At 39.8% G+C, this 23,392-nt stretch overlaps 3 protein-coding genes across 3 annotated transcripts; all 3 read right to left on the bottom strand.

Annotated features, from left to right (window-relative positions):
• Nucleotides 1-133: 133 nt before the first annotated feature.
• upp1 (uridine phosphorylase 1) lies at nt 134-5,917 on the bottom strand. The gene is made up of 8 exons (XM_062531500.1): nt 5,860-5,917; nt 5,655-5,751; nt 5,069-5,186; nt 4,810-4,968; nt 4,432-4,546; nt 2,363-2,572; nt 1,520-1,666; nt 134-1,005 (listed from the first exon to the last, which is right to left on the bottom strand). Exons 2-8 carry the CDS (start codon nt 5,693-5,695, stop codon nt 821-823), a joined length of 975 nt encoding a protein of 324 aa, XP_062387484.1. The 5' UTR covers nt 5,696-5,751; nt 5,860-5,917; the 3' UTR covers nt 134-820.
• Nucleotides 5,918-6,417: 500 nt separating this feature from the next.
• Nucleotides 6,418-12,767, bottom strand: gra (granulito). Its single transcript, XM_062531501.1, has 7 exons — nt 12,444-12,767; nt 11,712-11,831; nt 9,673-9,722; nt 9,357-9,429; nt 9,142-9,248; nt 8,088-8,165; nt 6,418-6,811 (listed from the first exon to the last, which is right to left on the bottom strand). Exons 2-6 carry the CDS (start codon nt 11,776-11,778, stop codon nt 8,094-8,096), a joined length of 369 nt encoding a protein of 122 aa, XP_062387485.1. The 5' UTR covers nt 11,779-11,831; nt 12,444-12,767; the 3' UTR covers nt 6,418-6,811; nt 8,088-8,093.
• Nucleotides 12,768-15,691: 2,924 nt separating this feature from the next.
• rbm12bb (RNA binding motif protein 12Bb) lies at nt 15,692-20,903 on the bottom strand. Its single transcript, XM_062531499.1, has 2 exons — nt 20,766-20,903; nt 15,692-18,178 (listed from the first exon to the last, which is right to left on the bottom strand). The coding sequence occupies exon 2, from the start codon at nt 18,153-18,155 to the stop codon at nt 16,146-16,148; it is 2,010 nt and encodes a 669-aa protein (XP_062387483.1). The 5' UTR covers nt 18,156-18,178; nt 20,766-20,903; the 3' UTR covers nt 15,692-16,145.
• Nucleotides 20,904-23,392: the final 2,489 nt, after the last annotated feature.

The raw sequence follows: 23,392 nt of genomic DNA, 5'->3' as shown, positions 1-23,392 counted from the left end.
GTTATTTCATTCATTCATTCATTACCTTACATTTCACGAATATTGTATCTGACAACAGGATTTTCAATGACTTGCTAAAATAATACAATTGATAATAAGGCGCAATACATCGACGATGCTTATTAGGGCCATTTATGATTGCAGGCAGTTCCATCAGTCTAACAAAACACATTTCATTTTTCATGGGTAATCTTTATTGCTAGTATTATAATATGCTTCATAACATTTAGCTACAGACTTTCAAATATATCCACAGACATTAGTGTCCATGTAATATGTGCCCAACCCAGCATTACAAAGGGATTCAAGTGATTACTTGCAACTAAATACAGGGGATACTGCTATATGGTATACCTTACAGCTACAGACTTTCAAATATATCCACTAACATTACTGTCCATGTTATATGTACCCAATCTAGCATTACAAAGGGGTCCGAGTACCGAGTACTCTAGATACAGGGAAAGCACTGGGTTACAAGACCAGTGGAAAACACGGTCAACTTTCTCTTTTTACATAATATACTGTTTGTAGTGAAATCTTGTATGAAAACTATATCAAAATGTTACGAAAATATCAGCAGAGTAATAAATCAAACATTTCCCAACAAAAATGCTCCCAGTTCCCATTTTTTTTTTTAAATCTATAACTTAGATAAAAAAACACAAAAATATAGCAACATAGGCGATTTAGCTGAAATGAAAGGCTCATCAGCAAAGACAGCCTTGATCACACTAAATACAATGCTTTAAGTAGAATGCACACAAAGGATTTGTAATAATTAAGAGTGCAAGTAAGACACCATTTTCTAATGACAATCTCAGGATGTCTTTGCCTTGTCAGCATCAGGAGATAAGACGCCTCTGCTCATGGCATTCAGACGCCTCTTGATGAAGTGCCCCACAAGCATTTGTGGGCGCTGTTGGTAGCTGTGTAGGACTTCATGAGAGCTGCTCAGCTGATCTCCCTTCTGACGATCCAACAAAGTCACACACACCACTGCCGCTACAACAAAATAAACCATTCGACTGTTGGTACTTGGCAATCACTCTGTCCATAAATCCAATATATATATTTTAATTATATTTAACATAATTATAAACCAAGAAGTGTAAATGAAAACACAAAGAGCCGGTTTCCTGGACATGGATTGTTCCTACCCGAACACAGAAAGTTGCCAGGTTGCCTAAAGAGCGCTGCTCAGACAATGGCATGTTATGAGGTTATGTGCCATCAAAATGATGCTGGCAACGTTATGTTGAGGTAAAAAAACTCAAACTGTTAAGGGTGCCTTTAAAGAGAACATTAAGATCTCCACTGAAAAGGATAATTTAGTCAATTAGTCTAGGCCCAGCCTTAATCACCAAGTCCAAGAAACCGGCCCCAAAAGTTCAGGTCTTCCAATACTAAGCAAGTCTGTAAGCCTTTGTAAATTCAAGTATAGATTTTCTGCCGCTTACCTAGTATGCTAGCGATATCAAAAATAGCACTATTTATTACAATACACAAACTGTCCTACCTTTAAGACTGCTAAGTTTACACATGGCAGCAAATACAGAAGACTCCATCTCAATATTGCGGACTCCTGCAGCATAAGCTTCGCTGAGGTAGTTCTGTTTGTCTTCCTCTGTATACGAGCAGAAGGCTCCATCCAGCCGGGCTTGACCTGAAAGAAGCCACAGCAGACATGAACGTATGAAACAACCTTAGAGCTTATCCTAACTGCATGTGCGCATCCGATTGTGGAGTAGCATTGGGCGCTCTCCGTCCACCCTAAAACTGTTTCACATCCTGTCATATTGCGCTGTTTCCTGTTCAAACCCGAAAATTAAAACAGGGCATCCAACAGAAGTTCTGCTCAAAACATCACACTGTATTGTGTTGCACTGTATTGCGTTGTGTCCAATTAGGACATTCCAACTGAGAACAATGCAATCAAACGGATTTGCTGCCAACACCGTATGCAGTTAAGATACAATGTTACTTTTCAAACCAGGACTCACAACAGCCTTATCCACAGAAAGAAATAGACATCAGACATGAATACTCCGCTGTTCAAACACAAACACATTCATCAGCATTGATAAATTGATCGACTTTAACACCAAGAATAAGGTTTACACTACCAGATATAACCACACTAGAGAGCCAACTTGGTCAAGGGCATTTATCTGGTACAGATTTCAAGGCGGATTTGACTTCAATTCATCTGTATGGCACTGTGAAAGCCCTTGCCAGCATTCAGTCCAGTATCTTTGACCGCCCAAGTATTTAAGCAAGTGATCGTGAGGACTTTTAACTAGATCATTAGAACCAGCAAATATAGCATTTATAAACCTTCAGTATCATTCGAGTGTCTTACCCTCATAAAAGTCCATTGTGCACATAGTGTTGCCAATGACGGTTTCAAATTCATCCAAGTCTTTACTGCACTGGAACAGCTCCTCTGCCAGGTCAGAGTCGAGATCAGTGCTACGGACCACTGGCTTTCCCAAAATCACTTGCTCAATTCGTGGCAGGAAACAGGCATCCACAGACTGTTTGGTGATCACCACAGTGCCGGGTTTGAGGCCTGAAAGAAAACAGGAAGAGAACAGTAGAAGACAGTAGAAAAGGACAGCTTTTCTAAAAAACGAAATAAACCTTTGGTACCAACCACCAGTATGAGTAATTCATTGTCAAGGGAGAATTAGACCTGTAAGCCTCCCACTGTTAGCTATGTAAAGAAAAAAAACTGAACTGTGAACACACAACCCAAATCTTACACATGATCCATGTAAAATGTGATTGACTTGGAAATAGGTCTAGTGTGTGTGTGTGTGTGTGTGTGTGTGTGTGTGAGAGAGAGAGAGAGAGAAGGAGAGAGCGAGAGAGAGAGACTGGAAAAGCCTATTAGACATCAACTGATGGCTGGTTTATTCTCTGTTCGGTAGCCTTCTACACAAACGAGAGCAGATGGAGCAGCTCAAGCAGTAGGTCCAGTCTTATTTTACTTTTTGTTTGGCAAGGAAATGCAACACAAAGTCAACCCAAGATGCGACGGTGTCAGTGTCACTGACTCACCACATGTGGCAACAAAAGAGTCTGTCCCTAATTGTGAGAGTGGCCTCTCACTGGCTGTCCTAATTGTGAGCCATGAATGAGCAGGGCAATTGTCTTTTACCCAACTAGCCACATGTAGTGACATCACAGAAGCTCCGCCTGTCTGTCTGTCTGCTCTCCCTACCATGTGACCCAACCTAGAGTCTAGCCTCTCCTAACAGGGGCGCCAAAGATCACAGAGGGTGCACAAAGCTGTCTGCTCTGATCTTGTGAGGTTGGCAAAATCAGATATGCACATTTTAAATTTATATGATAATAATATAAACTCACTAGCCACTGATTGGAACACCTTGCTAGTACTGGGTTGGAACACCTTGCTAGTAGCCTACTGGGTTGGACCCTTCAGAACTTTCCTCAGAGATTGACACACATTTACATGATCATGAGTTACTGTTGCCTTTCTATCTGCAATCTGCCTATTCTCCTCTGACCTCAACAAGGCATTTTTGCTGAGTACTGCTGCTCACTGGATATTTCCTCTTCTTCAGACTATTCTCTATAAACCTTAGAGATGGATGTACGTGATTCAGCGATTTCTGAAATACTCAGACCAACCCATTTGTTGCCAACAACAATGCTACGTTCAAAGTAATTTAAAATCACCTATCTTCCCCACTCTGATTCTCGGTTTGAAATCCAGCAGATCGTTGTGACAATGCCTACGTGCCTAAATAAATAAATGAATAAGTGGTAACGGCCACTACATTCTCTATAGTAAGGTTGGCTGGCCCTCTCTGTCTTTGAGGCACAGTTACCACTGGGACTTGTTTGTTTTTAGCCATTACTGGTAAACTTCCTCCCTGCACCTCCCCCCTATCACATGAGAATCTTAGTTCTTATCAAACCAGATCCAACAATTGGCCAACAAGTGCACTGAAAATGACCTAACATCATCAAAAATGATTAAGGCTGAGAGTTGAGCTTCCTTAACGTTTTATTGTTTTACTGTTTTACTGAAGGACAGGACTTTGTGACACAAACCTAGTTGTTGGCATACAGAATACCTGTATCCATTAATTATGCTATCCAAATATATAGGCGAAAGAGAAGAGAGAAGAAAAAAAAGGTTGAGAACCACCCCCATAAACTGTCTATATCATATCTGTTGCAGAGTGGGAGGGAACCCAACTAAGAATATGAACTTTTATGAATGCTTGGCTTTATCGCAATAAAGGAATAAAAAGGAACGTTTGAATATGCATGAGTAAAAATGAACATTTCACAATTAAAAACCAATCTTTAGAATCTCTATTGAACCATCGTCTTTAAAGCGCTCATGTCATGGAAGAAATGTTTATCTGTATATCTGTGCAGAAATAAAAAATGTACCTATTCCACCCGAGGTTCCAATTCTCAGAACTGTGACATCAGTACAGCGTGCATGGTAGAGGAGTTTGATTAGTTCATGAAGCATGATTGCTATTGAGGGAATGCCCATTCCATGCTGCAACACACAGGGAGTGCAATTATTAAAAGGAAGGGACATAACAGCTGGTTTAAAAAAAAGATTAATTCCTAGCTACAATTACACTTTAGAATGTGAGTTTAGTGTCAAAATGTCAGTAACTTTAGCATGAAACAGGAAGCTAGATTGACAAGCGGTTAGTAAGGTCATGCTGGTGAAGTTGAACTCTCTTCAGATTAAAAAGAAAGTTGTCCAGAAAGTGGTCACCAAGAGGACAATCATAAACGTGCACATTTCCTTACACTGACTGAGAGCACAGGTCCCACTTTGTACATGGCATAACGGTCAGTCCCTGCACAGATGTTGGGGTAATCAGCTTTAGCCTCAGCCAAGCCCAACTCATGACCGATGAACTCTATGAATGCCTTCATCCTCCACGGGCTGCCGCCTACACACACAAACTATGAAAATACAACATTTCAAAAGAATTTTAACAACTGCATCACGCTGTATTTTAAACAGAGGGATAATCCTGTAAATTCATTCTGTGAGTTGACTTACCTTGACATCTCCAAACATGGCTGGCAAATCATGTGTGGCTGTCCCCAAGTTGAAATGGTATAGTATATCCTCTTTCATGGCATCCAAATTAGGATTGTGCACAAGTACATTACTACAGCTAACAGAATATAAACAAATGTTTTAGGGAATATTACTCCCCTCCAGGCTATAACACTTTCCTACTGAGTAAAACCCATTCTAGTAACTCAAACATCACTGACCTCACAACCTCCTGCAGTCTATTATTAGCAAAAAGGGCTGAATGAAATAATATGCTAAGGTTTACTTCACCAAACTCACAGGTTTACAACAAAGCAATACACCTGCACAAAGAACTATTGAAGGACTCCGTGCTCTGGCGCATGAGGGCAGTGAGTACGTCAAGTAGGCTATGTTAAATGCATTTCCTCATTCTAGTAACAAAAGTAGCCTTTTGATCGAAATTAATGATATAACGCACGGCACATAGGCATTTGAACGAGTTTTAACAGATTAAAACAGAGTTAATATAACTTTTGATCGCTATCCCAGGTTTTATTTCAAAACTTATCATAAAACACACCTATGTAATGGAACGGTAACCTACCTTTCCCCTCCTTTTTTCTCATCACTAAAGCCCGGTGTCATGTTCCTTCCAAAACAGAGGCTACCTATAGGCAGGTTGTATTCCGGATGAATATTGCCTGCAAGCAGACCACCGATGAGTACCACATCTTCCAATAGAGTAACATGCTTATTGCCAAACGTGCTTATTGTCTGCCAGCATTGACAGAAGGTTAAAAAATAATTACCTGTGGCAAGAGCAGACGACGTGTGTCCAAAAATCAGTTTTTTTTTAACAGTTACACACAAAAAAATGGTTAAATGAACGCACTTTCGTTTACTCGATTTTCTCTCCGATGTTCAACATCCGCTTGTGTCATTGACAGTGGAGCCAAGTACATTAGGAGTACGTGACAGCGCTCCCATAGCCTATAGAAAGAACGGAAGCCCTGCTGTTTGGCCGGTAGCCCTACCGGTGTTCATGTGCAATTGCGGTTATCCGGCAAGGCTATTACAACTCCCTGCTGTCACTGGTTAGACCAGACCTGAATGGAAATGATAGAGAAATTATACTCGTCTTCTGTCAAATCAGATAGCACTGCACTCTGGTCGCATAGGCATGGGGATGAAGCAGATATGTTGTGCAAGCACGATATGATCAGGAATCCTGAATGAATTTAATTGTAATAAATAAACCACGACTATGCAATAATCAGTTGGAATAATCCGTTTTAATCATGGTGCAAAATTGTCAGAGAGATCACAGTTTCTGACGTATGATTCGGATTGATCAATATCACAGTGCAATTAGCACATCAGTGTCATTTCTCACTCAGTCTTTTCCCGGCCACATGTGCAAATTAAAAAGGCTCTGGGTGTGAACCAAAACAAAAGTAAACAGTAGCCGAAACCACCTGCCTGTGATGGCGAAGCTCTCTCAGATAACCTGAAAAACATGTGCACTCTTGCTGATCAAACAAACCAAAAACACACCAAAAAGAAGTTTACCAAAAACTATAATAAATACTAAATATGGTTACAATACAAATTACACACTCAAATCAAAGTTATTTACAGCACACAAGCACACAATGCTCTGCAGTCTAGGAGAGCATACAAAACAAACAGAAGCGGTGGTACCGTTGGCAAATCAATCCACAGATAAAAAGGATCTTCTACCTTAGTTTTCTTCTCTCGCCACTAGAAGAAGAAGAAAAAAACACACACACATTAAAACTAAAGCCACAAAGTGTTTTCATAAAAAGGTAAAAAAACAAACCAAGATTATACTACCAAGGTTATAATAAAACACTTAGAATGAGCAAACTTCAGAATAGTTTGCATACCCTCGAATCAATATTATACAGTACTAAACATAGCTGATGTCTACCAACTTGAACAAATAGTAAGCACCTTTTTATTGATGTGTAAAACACTTCCTGCTTGGTCTGCGAATGATGGTGACTTGTAATTGGTCATGATCATGATTCCAAGAAACATGGTAGCGCTTACAAACTCCAGTGACTGATTCTTGGGTAACCAGTAAGATTATGGGTGTATATGAGTACACTAGATAATAACGACAAAGAACTAAACATCAGACTGTTACTAAACATAAAAAAAATAATAATAAAAAAAAACGATTAGTGATCCAAAGAAAATGGGCTCCTTTTCCCCAGTTGTCGGCACACTAGAATGGTAAAGGGCCTTGACACTATAACCATAACATTTCCCTTTCTATTTTTGCTGTAGCCTTCTGTCTCCAATCTCTAAAATGTGCTCTTTCTAGTGGGCCATTCACTTCAGGTCAGCATGATCAGTTTTTCTGGCGCCAGGACGCTGATGATGATGGCTTCTTTCTTTTACTTTTCACCCGAGCCTATCACTCAAACAGGTGGATGACTAGATGGGGCTATGGTCGAGTGTGAAAACAGCATCAAAAATTATTCTATTTACACTAATTACGCATCTAAAATTGAACTTGATTAGAGCTGGAATGCTTATTACTTGCTCTGATCGAGTTGTAATCTTCGATCATCCTCTTGTGGTTGTTGTGCTTAGAATTCAATCTCAGCACAGTCAATTAAACTGATGGGAGAACCAAACATTACCGCAAAACATTTAAACCTGCACTGGTATCCATACCTCAAAGTCAACTGGATGATCTCTTCCCATAGAACTCCCATAGAACTAGCTTGATGGCTACTTTGATAGTCCAGTTACAATAGTGTTAGGCCTAATGAAGGAATTATACATGTGCAATAATTCCTGTCCACAGTATACATCACCTATTTAACCTACTAGCATTTCCCCCTGGTATTGCAAATTACAAACATAAAGAGCATGCACTTACATACATAAATATTTTCCCATTAAGTATCTACACTATACATACTACACAGATCATCCTCAGCAAGATTTTAGTGCATATGTCCCACTGATATAGTACATGACGCCACACAATTTCATCTTTTACCTGGACTTAGAGGTCCTCTTTTCCAGCACATGTCCGAAGGTTCGTTCTCTGCAATACATCATGGACATCAGGGAGCCTCTAGACCGAAAGACAATATTAGAATAGAGACATAGAGTTTGAACACAATAATATACCCAACTGTACCAATAATCATTTATCACTGCAAGGCAGTGATCCAGAAACAGAAGATGCAAGGAGCTGTTCTGAAACTCAAACAGAAGTGAGTTTTGGAAGGAAGTGACCTAGCACTTCCATTCAATTAAATTTGATCGTATTCATTATGGATAGGAATCAGCAGGGCCTAGGGAGTCAGTTACAAGATTTACTCCAAATCACATTGAAAGTCACTTCAACTACACTTGAAGTGACAAGTGGAACTACACTCTCATCTGGCGTAATAATCAAGGCAACTTGCAATCTACTGGCACTACTACTGCTTGTTGTCTATGGGGATTATTTTCAGATGCTGCTTGATATCACTGCGCCCATGGTACGTTTGCAAGTTGCCTTGATGAGAGTGTAGTTCCATGTCAAATCAGCCTAGAAAAACGCCAGGTTTCATTTTCAGTTGGTCTTATTGCACTTTCTAACTTGAGAAGAGACACGTTTTAAATAGGAAAATTACCGGAAATCTTAGTCACTTTTAAACATGATGCTAGCAGGCGAGATGCTACTGGTCTAATCCGTTTCAATGATCTATGCTAGGCTGAAGCTGAAAGTGGTACCGCCACACTCACAGAATGGCTGGATGAACGGGAAAAAGGTAAATATAAATTGTTTTGCTCGCGGGGAGGTGGAAAATGAGCTTCTTTCCAAAAATGGCAGAATATCCCTTTAGGCAGTGCCAGTCTTAATCAATGCAGCCCATAAAACCCATTCAAGCCCATTCATCCACCTCTTTCAGACCTTCTAATGACAAACAGAGGACAACAGTAGCAGCCAACACAAAGCTCTGCTTTACCAACCACTGACATCATATGAACATGAAAACAAATCTGAATGCAATTATGTTTTGATACAATTTGTAAATATGGGGGGAAAAATAAACTCTTACCGCCTTGTCTAAAACAACCGGGTGTTGAGGTAAAAATTCTGGCCTTCTTTTAGCCAGGGGTGTGCTGGCAAATTGTAGGAGAAATTCCCTGCTGTAGGATATCCTTTCTGAAAACGAAATTACAAAAAATTAGTCCATTATCTAGAAGAGAATATACACATGAAATATCAATTTCTTTTAGAGTATTAAGATAATACTGATCAAAACATTCATACCTTTCTTCGCAACAAGATTTTTGCTGTGTACTTGAAGAATTTCATAAAACTGCTCCACTTCAATTCGATTGAACTTTAAAATAGGAATACAAAGACAAAAAGATAAGTGTAACAATATCTATTTGGATGACTAAAAGGCAGTGTTTCAAAACAAGGAATCAGTGCAGATCTTACAATCTAGATTTTGTACAATCCTTTTTCCACTATTTTTATTTACAAATCTAAATAGGCTTTTAATAAAGTAAAATGTTTCCACCATACTGGTGGAACCAGTTAATAAGCACCAATAATATTCTATTGACATAAAACATCTTACTGAGGTGGCCTGTGATGCAAATGACTCAAGGTCAGCAAATCTGGGTTGATCTGTGATAAAGTGAAAACAGGTTGGCAATCATTTACTACTTCTCATTAATAAAATAAAGTTAAGACAGCATGTTGTGCAATGTACATTAATGAAACCATCAAACATTAATGCAAATGTAAATTGGAGCCCGTTCAAAGATAGATCCGTCCACAAATATTACCTCCTTTAGGCGGTGATCGCTGTATGCACATACACCCAAACAAAGTTACTGAAGCAGTGATCCAATTATAATTCAACTGCTACAAACGAACAAGATGTAAAAGCACCCATAGACGAGACTCACTCTTAGACTGGGATGGTGTTCTATGGTCAGATGAAAGGAAAATTAAGCTTTTGATGACAAATGCTCAAGACGAGTTTGTCATAAACAGAAGGATGACTGCACTGCAAATAATCTCATGCCTACTGTTATGGTGGAGGGTGCATGATGTTGTGGGGCTGTTCTTCCAACACATGGTATCATCAACTTTGACATTTTAAATAAAAATCTGGCTGCTTCAGTTATGAAACAAACAGGGTCTCATCATTGGATGTTCTAGTATGACATATTAGTCTCATGAGCTAAACCCCATAAAAAAAAGTCTGTGGGCTGAGCCAGAGAGGAGAGTGCATCAGAGAGGATCTTGGATGGCCTGGATGACCTGGACAAATTCCATCAAGGGGAGTGGTCTCGCATACAATACAGGTATGATGGGAGAAAATGTTAGGGAGGACAATGTACTAAATAAAAGGCTGCCAATAGGGTCATTCTGGCAAATGTCTAAGTATTATTTACTTATTTTAAATATTTCTTGATGGCAGGCCTATTTTTTTCCCCTCAGAATAAATGTACTTCCCTTCAAGAGGGGATTTTTGCTCATTGCTCTCAATGTGAGACTATGATAAAAATCACTAAAAGATTTTTTACACCTCTTTTTACTCAACTTAAACAGGGGTATCAATAACTGTGAAGGGTACTGTATACATAAACATAGGCTACATAGTACCCTATCATATATATAAAAAATATATATATCCCCCTCAATCAAATATCAGCCTCCTCAATACTTGCACCCATGTATGTGCCCCCATCTTGCAATGTTAAAAGACATACAATGTAGTTTCAGGTTTATTTCCATTAACTGGCTCCCCCTACAGTCGTGGAGTATTTGTACTTTACAACTGAGGTAAGTAAGTACCAACAGAGGTACCACTCATGGCTTTCACTCTTCCCCTGGACATGGACAGCTGTGGATTAGCTTGCAACAGGGCTACAACTAATCATTTTCATATTAGATTAATCTGACAATTATTTTCTCCATTCATTAGTGAGGTTTTTTTTTTATCAATAAAATGACAAAATCATGTCTTCAAAAATGACAAGATCATGTCTTCAACTGCCTTGTTTTTTTACCCACACACCAAAGTTCAAGAAGCATGAATTAAAAAATGCTTTCCATTTCCCTTGAAGAATGAAACATACCAATAAATCGATTATCAAAATAGTTGGCGACTAATTTAACAGTCAACAACTAATCTATTCATCAATTAATCTTGGCTGTCCTAGTTTACAAACCAGCAAAGATAATCTCCAAACGGTCATGTGTACTGACAAGGTAAAATCACACAGCTTTGAGAAGTAGTAGACTATTGCACAATTACTGCAAAGATATTTGTGATTCTCAGTGTCTGGGGTACAGCGAAGTTGCAAGGCTGGTTTTCCAGAGACAGGTAGGATCTGTCTGGGAAGGTGCACCATTCTCAAGTTAAAAATAAACATCAAGTTGATTTACCAGACTGTAGAATATATGGCTTCAACATCTAAATTACCTAGAAACTGTTAGGCCTGCGGTATGCCTTTAAAACAAGGTACATTTCTGTACCCGCCCACAAATTATAATTATTATAATTGTATTATAATATATATAATATATATATAAGTATTATATACACCTCACTACACCAAGATACAAACATACAAGGGGATATAAAGATAACGGAGATAATACCTTCATTCAGTCGACGAAGTGGCCTGGCTGGCTCAAGGTGTTTCATTCGCCTCCTTGACACTTCCATTTTTTTTTCTGATTGATTGCTGGAATGCTGCTCAGATCTCAAGGCTGTTCAAGCTGCATATTGAATTAATCGAATGGGCAAAATGGAAATGAACCGAGTTAATTTTATATAATCAAAGTTTTCATGCAAGTAATAGCAGGACACAATGATATTTGGGGGGGAAACTGCTGCGTAAAGCCCCATTAAAATACACGTCAACTACAAAGTATCAGGCAAACATTGTAAGGTTAGTGGACAGTGGTTGATCCAGTGATTTAAAGTGGCATTCGATGCAACTTGGATTTCAGCCACTAGGACTAAGTGATAAACATTTCTAATATCGCTAACGTAAGTTAGCTAACAGTAAGCACGCGACCGAGGTTGTTTATGTAGCTCTCGTTCTAGACAAATTGATGATCAAAGCAGTTTCATGTGATTCGCTGCTGCCATGCTTGTCACACATCGTTAGCTGCAATATTTGAACAAAATCACAATCCCCATCACACTGAAGTATCGATGTCAGCTAGCTGCGTGATGTTGATGGCGAACTTAAACCACAAAAAAGTATTGGGTGGAAAACTTCTTACATCATGATGCCATGTGCAACAAATGGCCATCGTTCACACGTTAATCAAACTAACACTTCAGACAACAACGAGAACAACTATTAATGAAGTTTAACTCACATGATGTCTTTTCTCCATCCACGAGACACTTACACACCCTCGTCGGGTCACTCACGCTTCACCAACTAGAATGTCAGCGTCTTTTTCACACGAGTCTGCGCTGATGCTAGTGCAGGCAAGCTCGTGACACTGCTTTCCAGAGTAGAAGTATGGAATGAAATCGGACGTTAGCCTAACGCACGGTGTTGATTATTTGTCTGATCAGTTTTACATAAGATTGGCCAGCAGCAACCATCTCTAGTGGGCTGAACCAATCAATTTCCAACGGGAAAATACACTTAATCACAAAAAAGGCCATCTGAATTTGCCATGAGATGCTTTTATTTCAACGTTTTCCATAATCTATTTTACATGCAGTAGCCAAAATGGGGGAAAGGATTAAGCTCATCCCCCACCACATCCCAACTGAATCTTCACTCTGGAATGTTGAAGGAGACAGAGTAGGTTGGCCTGATCAACGAAGCCTAATGAATAATAATAATAATAATAATAATGACTAATAAACTCTCTCATAAACAAGTAGATATTCTCATGCATGCTGTTTCACAGTAGATAATTTGCGTAATATCGTATTACTTGCAAATTATTTACTTTACAAATTAAATTGTAAATTATTGGGAAAAAAATAATAATTAAAAAAGCCCTACAGTTACATCTACTCTAGGATATTGTCTCATAAACAAGTAGAGGGTTAAAAGCCACCTGATAAGCACAACAAGCTAATCTGAACTCAGACATATGTTTGTCACCAGGATGTGTGTGGCCCTGCTGTGAGGACCCTTTCTTTTAGGTCTATGTGGACCACGTTTTGTGACTATTCTTTGTCTCATATGACAATAATTAGCCTATAGATTTATTTGAACTATTCACTATCACAATAACTAACACTTACCACAACTTCTTCAATTATACACCATATGGCGATGTCCAGTAGGCTATTTATGCAACTGGAGTCTGATCTGATTATCTACTGTGCAGATTATTATGTACTTGAATAGTTTCATGAACTACATTCCACAAAATGCATCCAAACATTTCTTCATGGAGTTATACAACAGATATTGGAGTTGTGATTTCACTGGATGAAGGAAGGAGGCAAATGCAGAGCCTTTACACATTATGTCATTAAAACAATCTTTGTTGTATGTAAATCATAAAACCTTTCGGCCACTTGCATGACTGCTAGTAGCTGCTTTAAAAGTATGCATGCATTCTTCATGAAACCATTGTAGGATAGCTGAATGCTGGTTGTAATATTCCAAAATTCTTAGCCGCCAAGTCATTCTTTACCTGTGGCCTTCAAAATGGTGGACTCCTGATTTATGTGCTCTTTGCTGAGATCAGTATTTCAGAAGTGAACAGAAGTGATCTGTTATAGAAACGTTCAGCTGTCTAGGACAATATTAACTTTTTAGTCTATTTCATTTTTACTATAAACTGATCATTTTACTGTTAACATAACATTGTAATAATGTTTATTGGTGTCATTGTAGCTTTGGACAAGTGTCTGCTATAAACCATAAACATAATTCAGATTCCTTAACAGATGTGATGATGTTTTCTGCTTTAGGACTAAGCCTGTCACACCTCCGCTGGAGTCGTTAGGTCAGCTGTAGGGTCATCAGCTGGAGACTGCCATCAGCATAGGAGTACACAACAAGGCTGGTTAGACAAATCAGACATTTTAAATGATTTACATTGCACGGTTGTTGTCTGGGTACTTTAAAGAGTTAGGGCCTAAACCTTTTTGTAAACAGAAAGACACCTTAGGGGTAATCGATGCTGGATGACATCACATTTGTTTGCTTTTTAGCAGAAGCTTCTGTCCAAAGCAACTTACATTATATTTGAACCAATGATCAAACAAAACATAATAGATAGGTAGCTGTCCTCCCTCCAGTGCTTCATTTGGGGGGATAGGCTGCCCCTCACTTTGTTTGCTTCCAATTCACAGAACCAGGGCTGTGTAAGAACAGCGTGTCTTGCAGTGTGTTCAGAGAATGGAGAGATATCGGATTGTGATGATACATATTTGCTGAATATTACAAATAGTGTTCTGTGAGTATTAACTGATTAGCATCGCTTAGCCCTCCTTTAACGGGGAAGCGGTACTCTTAAGTCTGTAGGTGACTGAACATCTATACACCTAGTCAGCACCTAGAGGGGATGCTTCCAGATAAACACCAGTTTTCATATCCAATCAACTGTCACAATTGTTGCAAAACGTATATTGTTGCCCTTGCATTGTCCACCCAAACACCATAGTATTGCTTTGTTTTCAAATACAACAAAAATATGTGGGCCTCTGTATTTGCACACAGTAAAGTACACACCATTTCAGTGTTAGAGGACATTTTCTCTGAAATAATAATGATAAAAAACTGGCTCAACACCTGCAATTTTCGATAAAGTGCCATCCATCATTCAGCAGCTGAGGGTAGCAGCAGATTTGGACAGTTATACATTTGATGTATCTGAAGTTTCTCTGTCTAGAAAATTAAAGGTGCAGTCAGGGTTTTTTTGCTTGTGTGTTTGTGTGTGTGTGTATAATGTACGGTTGACCAAAATAAAGCAACAAGAAACTGAAATGTTGACTGACGTCCATCTTAAGTTCTAGGTTGTGTTGTCGGCTTTCCCTCTCAATTCGACACCTTGTTAGCTCATTGGCCCTCTTTTCAATAGACCTCTGAAGTTCGCCTACAAAAAAGCGACCATATTTGCCCAAATAAGGAGATCCGGTATCTTGAGATTTTTTTTCTATGGGAAATTAACATAAGGATTTTCAATTATCGCACCTGTTAAAGTTTCGCGGGGATGATGACATTGGAAATGCAGATGTTTTCACTACAGTTTTGTCCACTGCCGTCTAGTGGATACTGTGATCTTCGGTGAAGGTGGCACACTTTGATCTTTGCTACCCCAGAGCTAACTTACAATGCAACTTGTCATAGGAAGTTAGCTTCAATTAACTCCCGGATCTCCTTATATGGGCAAAGATGGCAGCTTTGGGTCCTTTTTGTAGGCGAACTTCAGAGGTCTATGGATCTTTTCATACCTTTTCTGTGACTCTCTGATGGTTTAAAATCATTGTTCATTACTATTTAATTACAGACGTCACAAGGAATATATACATTTTTAGATCAATGTGTGATAATTGTCTCCTAGACATACCAAAGCATTTCCCTGAACTGTTGGCAAAAAGAGACATGATTAAGGTCATGAAGATTATAATACATCAAACAAGCCATTCAAATAAAGGTCTTTACTGGAACATATGCCATCCAATGTTCATACAATCATTAAATTATAACAATGGACTTCATTACTAATTGTCAGAATTAACATAAAAACAGTAATTAATCATTAACCTGTACAAACCTGTGCTCAAAGACACAAATCTTAATCTATCACAGAGTCCAACTAAACCATTCTTTGTTTTGTCTTAAAAAAAACAACAAAAAAAACAACACACTTCAAAAATAAAGGATCAGACTTTTGGAGGGGGAGGGGGAGGGGGAGGGACAATAACGGCATCAAACGCAAAGAGCTTTTTCATATTTGCAACACTGCTGTCCTTTTTGATATCACTAAAATCTTCAACCTAAAAACCATGGTTGTCATTACTTGTCTTTGATACCAAACATCAAACACGGCACAAATATGAACAGATTTGCACAATTTCACTTCTGAATATAACAACCCTCATTCAAACTTCACAGAGATTGTTCTCTTCCCAATGGGCCTTCCATGCAATTCTTTAACAGCAGTCAATGCTTCACGGTGTGATTCAAACACAACTGAAGCAGAACTAGACATACCACGTCGGTCACACTGCACAGTCACAGATCCTGGGATCACTCTGTAGCCATAGCAGAAATCATAGATCTCATCATATTTGATCCGTAATGGCAGATTTGACAGCACCACACAGGTGGGACTATCAGAATGTTGTCCAGGAGGCCCAAAGCCTTGATTCAAGGGGCCTTCTCCTCTGCCTCCAAAAGCATCAGAGTGGTCTAGCTGTAGGTCATACTGGTCTTCTCTTCGGCCAAAAGGTTGAACAGGCATATCATCACGGTGTGGGTGGATGTCTGGAGACAGGCCCTCTGAATACACTTTGTCTGCAGGGAAATTTGGTCTGCCATCTTGTCTTGCTGGATACCTCACCTCTCCAGTTTCCCTTGGAATTTCATTCTGGCCAAAACCCATCTGGTCTGATATACCAAACTCTCGCATCTGAGCCCTAGTGATGCATTTCAACATAACCTCTGAACCCAGAAAACGTTGCCCATTCAAAGACTGTGCCATCATTGCCTCGTTTTCAGTTTGGAAAATCATCAGTGCTTCACCAAGTCCAGCTCCATGTTCGTCTCGAAGAAGAATGAGGGAATCATCGGAAATTCTAAAGCCATGGAAAAAGTCCATAATCTCCACCTTTCGAACATCAAAAGGGAGATTGCGCACATAGAGACAAATTCTGTCTGAGTCAAACCCATCTCTGCCATGGGATGGTGACCTTTGACCTGAATGGCTGGGCTCCTCTGGGTCATCTAGCTGCTGGTTCATTGACTGCAGCATAGCAATCATCCTTTCTTTTGAAACTGGAGATACATTCACAGTTTTGTTGCACAACTCTTCCCTATGGTGAGACAGGCCTGCACAATAGTCCCTTAGGCTACCGAACATGACAAGGGCAGTCCTTGTCCTTTTCCCGTATTTATCGTTCACATGAATGATCTGATCGTCCTTTAAGGGAACGGGGCGGAAAAAATCTTTCAAGTCCTTCTTCTCCACAGCATAAGAAAGGTTATCCACAAGCACACAAAACTCTTCCTTAGCAGGAGAGGCAGACCGAGAACGGTATGGCACCGGCGAGCGTGATTTTGGGCGATCAGGTACATGTTTCCTTGAGGTGTAAGTAGGGCTTGGCATGGTACTGTACTCAGTGGGGTTTGTGGCTGGTTCTGGTTCACTGTCTCCACCGGCCAGCAACCACTTCTTCTCTGCACTTGGATTGACGCGAACGTACCGAGATCCAATGTATTCACGGTCCCTCTTCAGACCCTCAGCAGCATCTTGGGCTGTTGCAAATTTCACCATGCCAGCTCCACTTGGCTTGCCTTGATTATTTCTGAAAAGAATAATGTCCTCAACCCGCAATCCCTCAAAAAACTGCAGGACGTCTTCTTTCGTGGCAGAAAATGGCATGCCGTACAGATGCAAGTACAAGCCATCTCTGGGAGATTCTCTGCTTTCTTGTTGTCCAGGTCCAGGTTGTCTCGTCTGACTGCGCCTTCCACTGGCAAGTGACCTATTTCCAACCTCCGGGTGAGGATTTACCTCTGTTCTATGTCTCTCCACTGCAGGTTTCCCACCAAAAGACAAAGGCTCAGCTTCTCCAGATCGACCATTATCTTTGTATGTCCTCCTTGTATTGACATCTGGCTTTTTAGTGCTTGCCTCTAGAACCTTTTGCATCTCCGATTTGCTACTCAACAGTAAGTTAACAGGGGACCCCTTAATGCAACCGCCTGAGCGAGACATTGCACGTCTGGCATCTTCGTCAGATGCAAAGATGATGAATGCTTCCTCAAGCTCGCCACCAATGATATGCACCCCACCATCTGGGATTTTGAGGCCAGTGAAGAAACTTCGAATATCCTCAGAACCAGCCGTGATTCTGAGTCCCTGTAATCGGATGACCACCGCCATAACGAAGAACAAAACAACAGCACCTGCAGACAGAGGGGCATATAAAACAGCATTATTGGTGACGCAACAAAGCCACCACACCAGCTTCCAAAGCCATTCTTCTCTATGTTGTCTCAACACCAGTCCAAATGCACTTGATCAGAGAAGGGCAAGCTGCATACTGACCATTTAACATTTATTCTACAACTGACTGCATTCACACTGAAGCAAATGTATTCAAACGTTGGAGAAATTTTGAGCAATTCTCGAAAGATAAATATTCTGCCATCCTGCCCTAATGAGGAAGTTTGTTAAACTGACGGCATCCTTCCAGTTCATGCAGAATCATCCACATCAAGCAACTTTCTGTTAATCGTTTCCACATAGCAAATACTTTAAATCCATTAAAAGGCTGGAGATGCATTTTCTTGTGTTCTTTGGTATGACAACCACATGCTTTTGTCCATTTCATATAAGATAAAAGGTTCACTACACTCAATCGGTTTAAGTTGGGATGGACATGGTTACAAGGAGGTGACAATGAGTTCCCAAATTCACCAGTGGAAAATCTCACAATGGCATCAACAAACGCTTATTCTGTGTTTGCTTCTTCACAGAATCAGTTTCACTTTAAAATATTTTCCACACCAGGAAGAAGATTCTTTCGGCAATTCAATGGAACTCCCTCATCCAAACATGTTATCTTCGTAGCTTCCAATCCATACCATACCCATGAAGTCCTTAATATCCACAGAGAACACTCCAGAAATATTTCAGTCCAACATCCAATCACTACAAAACACTGCAGGTTCAAAAGGTCTAAATCCTTCACATCATACTCCTCGCCTTATCCAGAGACTTTGTAAAGAGGAGACACTCAACACTCAAAGAATCCTCTGTAGACATGTATACGGTTAGTCTGTAACAACGATATGGCGTTGTCTACACATATCCCCATCCTGTATGCCTCCCTCATTCAGTTAAAAAGCTGCCCGATAACTGCCCAAAGCGCATTACCAATATGGCCGCTGAGTCGGGGGGACTTGCCTTCAAGGATTTTGCCTTATGCCTATGTCCACTCACAAAACATATTTGGAAGAGTCAGTTATGGGTGTAACAGATACTTCCAACTGTAATGATATTGAGTGCTACCACCATGGCCAGTAGTAGAAGATGATTACATCTGTAGATTCAGAATCTTGTATCTTATTAGGAAGCAGCTCATCGGAGAATAAAAATGTTATCATCTTAATAGTTACAAGGGGCACTGACAGAACAAAAGTTGCCTGGTCTGTAGCAGACTCTTCTATTGAAAGCAACATAGACTCACACCGGCTGGTTCAAGAATCGAACCCAAGTCCACCGATTTTCAGACAGTGATCTTACTGCTGCTTCAACATACCCATATAGATAACTTACCAAAGCCAACATAACTACAAAGATCTCCCATCTCACTGATAGAACATCTAGCATCTCCCATAGAGCTCCAAGTGCCATATAAAACTACCATAATAAACCCATTTCTTCAAGTAAAGACAAACAGGATAACAGTGGCATGCTCCCAACCTCCTTTCACCAACGTTTGTGCACTGTGATGTGGCTGAGCATGTAAAAGAAGAGACAAGTCACCTGGATTTCAACAGGTGCTGCAGAAGTATCTGGTAGACTAATTGAAAAATAGGGCATGTGCCCATTAAGATATGCAATGGTTAATTAATTTTAAATAAATAATAAAACGAGGATCCTTAACAAAGAAATCATTCACACAAAATCATGCAAACTGGTCCAAGTTCAAATGGATCAGAAAACAAAACACCAGCATTTGCACAGAGAACTCAAACAGATAAGATACCTGAAACGTAAACCTACTGGAATCAACCACTGACTATAAATAACAATCGACAACTTCAATGGTTAATCATGGCGAACAGGTCAGGGAGGAATATCAATCTACTGCCTTTGTTCACTACTGCAGGCGACTACATGCAAATCAATTTCGTTCGCTTTGGCAACGCGTACAACGTTATTTTCTTTGACGTTCAACTCAGAACATAATGTAAACAAGACAACGCCATAAATCAAGACAGAAGACACTAGCGACAACGACCGATTTGATGAGCTCCGCATCAGTCAACCACATAAAATACACGTCCACTGGGATGCTATGGTCTTACCAGACTACTCCGATAGCCTTATCTCAGTGTCTTCAAACAAGCTTAAACACAAGATAGCCAGGTGTATGCAGAGAGGAATAAAGGCAGAGAGGAATAAAGCACACTACATTGAGCATCTTGGTAGTTTCATGCTCGGGCGTTGACCAAAAATAATGTTAGCAATCCAAGTGCTAGGTTCGTGTTAACATGTGGCGCTATGTTATTGCTCTGTTGGTTTGACTAAAAATGCATTTAGCAAGTACAATTTACCAATACATTCTGATTGAACAGGACCTGGAACAGATATTAGCCCGTTCAAATATAGCTTTAAAAGCTACATCACTAACGTTATTGTTAGGCCTCCATGCCCAATATGGAAAAACATCAGCTAGCTAGCTGCTACTAGATAACTACGATGGCTAATGTTAGCAATGCAATCCTAACCTTTGCTGCTCCAACATATCAGCAAAGCACTTACGATTATCTCGAATACAACAAAGGCTTCTCAATAGGTGTAGTCAGTCCCGCGGTTCAACTATACATATGGCTGGGCTAAAAACCTTCAGACTACTACAGAGGTTAGCCCACGACAAGCCCGTTTACGCTTACTGCATAGCTCTAAGCAAAGTGACGAAAGTGCGAGCAAATTTCAATATGGCCACCATTAGAGAATCTTTCAAAATAAAAGCCGTGCACATCAGTATAAAAAAAAACCACCATGAATTGTAGGAAATTATAGGCCTAGTATTTTTCTCTTGCAAGGAAAAACATCTACATGAGACATTCAAGCAGTTCCAGATGTGAGAGAAAAACAAAGAGTGTAGATCAGGGATATTCCAGCAGACAGAAAGACTTTATTATCCAAGAGTTGTGTTCTTGAAGCAACTGAAATCAGATAATGATGACAAGACCTTTTATACCTCCAATGTTTCTAGAACTAAATTCCTTAAATAATTCCATTTTCTGGAAACTTGAGCAATCCTGCTTTCACATGCAACCCCCATTTTGTTGTACAATTTATATATATTATCAAATTATTATATATTATCAAATTAAAAACTGAACATCCTGCTGACCAGTTCCAACCAGTCTGTAGCCTACTAGGTCAATGACCTAGACCAGCTGTTCCTCAACTCATCTCACGAGGCTCAATCATCCGGTTATAAGATGTGAAACATATCAGAGTTATTAACCTTTAACTGAACTTAATATGAATATTATAAAGCATAATATGAATACCACATTGAGTGATATGATACTGTAGGCCTAATGGTTGAAATATGATTAAGGAAAATCCTCTGACAAGAGCTGAAAAGACAAGACTTTAAAAAAAGGCAATAGGCTACATTAGCCAACAGCTAATCACCTACACATTGAACATTGAATTAGATAGCTGGGATTATGGGATACCAACACATGTCCCCTTGATCTGAGATCTAAATTAAATCCTCATAACTAGTTTGATACCCTATAAGTTGGCATGGTAGGTCTTAACCAAGTCACATATGGGCCTATGGCCTGTTGAATAAAATCAATAGATTGTGCTCCTTGAATATGAATTCCTAACATGTAGTATTAGAAAATATGTTGATAATGTCTGAACTGCCTTTGTAAGAACCAGAGCATGTGCCTAAAGCCTACCATACACTGACAGACTTTGACAAGATTTGGGAAAGATTCTTGAAAGATTGTAGTCTTTTGAGTAAAGCTGGAATGAGGGGCATTAGATAAAAGACTACAATCTTTCAAGAATCTTTCCTAAAGCTTGTCAAAGTCTGTCAGTGTAAGATGTAGCCTATGTGTGTTAGAGGAGTTCCTACCCTGAAGTCATGGCATATGTGACGGTAGACAGCTGGTATGATTTTGGCATGGGTTTAGTTCCCTTGCAGGCTCACCTCCTAATCTAAGGTGCTGCAAGTCACAGATTTGAGCCCAGGGAGGCTGAGTCAAGGTTGCAAAGCTGAGTCAATGAAGCACACAATTACGTGCAAGTATGTATCACAAAAGGTTAAGCTTTTTGAAGTGTTAGTTTGGTGTTTTTTACAGGCAAACTTCCTAAAAGAGACAAGGGGGTGGTAAATTAGTTTGTTGTGTAATTTTCGCCACCATGTGGTCTGGAGTGTGCATAGAAGCTCTTCGCCAAACCAAACTAATTAAATTTCAGGAACAAAAATCAAGCTTCAAGAGAAGAAAGCTTTAAAGGTGTAATCGACATCTTTGACAAGGGCCACACTGAAATATAAAATAGAAATGTGCCAGAACACACATTACATTGCCGTTTGTTGGGTATGGGGCTGCATAGCCGCAGACTGGTCTAGTCATCATGAGCAGTGAGCACCCCATCAACCATCAAATGCACCTGAAATGGGTACATGAGCATGTTTCTGTATATGCTGTAAATTGTACAGTGTAAAAGAAAGAAACAAACCAAGAAAGTACATTACAGCTTGAACTATAAAGGGTATCATCCAGAATCCAGAGAATTTAGGATTACATTAATAAATGGACAGAAAGAATCAAGCCAGTCTAAAACCATCAAAGAAATGAAAGCGTAAGCGTCAAGTTCTGTCAGGAAGACTCAATTCTCATTCATTATTTTCGTCCAATCATCAGTCTGCATCAGTCTTTAAAATGTCACGTCTTTGCACCTGCTTTCCGCTTTCAGGTGCCGATTTTTCAATGCCCCACCATCCCTCCCTAACCACCACCAGTTTGGCCTTGTCCAGTGTCCAGGGGGAAGGCTCCGCCCCCCTGCCGTCATTCCGGCAGGATCTGCAAGGGTCTGCACACACAGCGACCTGGACTGAGGACGGGGCCTATGCCAAAGACTCTCATTGCTGCTTGTGTCATTTGTAAATCCTTTGATGGATTAAAATATATGTTAACTTTCATCATGTCTGTCCCCGAGTCTTTCCGATAGAACTGTTTGAATTTCTCCAAAATTCTTGAAACACCTGGTCTGAGGTTGAATCAAATGTTGATCCATTTTCGCTTTTAGCAATTTGATGAGTAAAAATGATTTCTGTCATTATTTCTGAATTCTTCCTGACATTGCATTTCTTCTCAGGTGTCAATAAGACTTTTGAAGAGTACTGTGACTCCCAG

Source organism: Sardina pilchardus, chromosome 3, assembly GCF_963854185.1.
Source record: "Sardina pilchardus chromosome 3, fSarPil1.1, whole genome shotgun sequence".
In the NCBI taxonomy this organism is placed as follows: domain Eukaryota; kingdom Metazoa; phylum Chordata; class Actinopteri; order Clupeiformes; family Clupeidae; genus Sardina; species Sardina pilchardus.
This window is presented reverse-complemented; position numbering and strand designations above follow the sequence as displayed.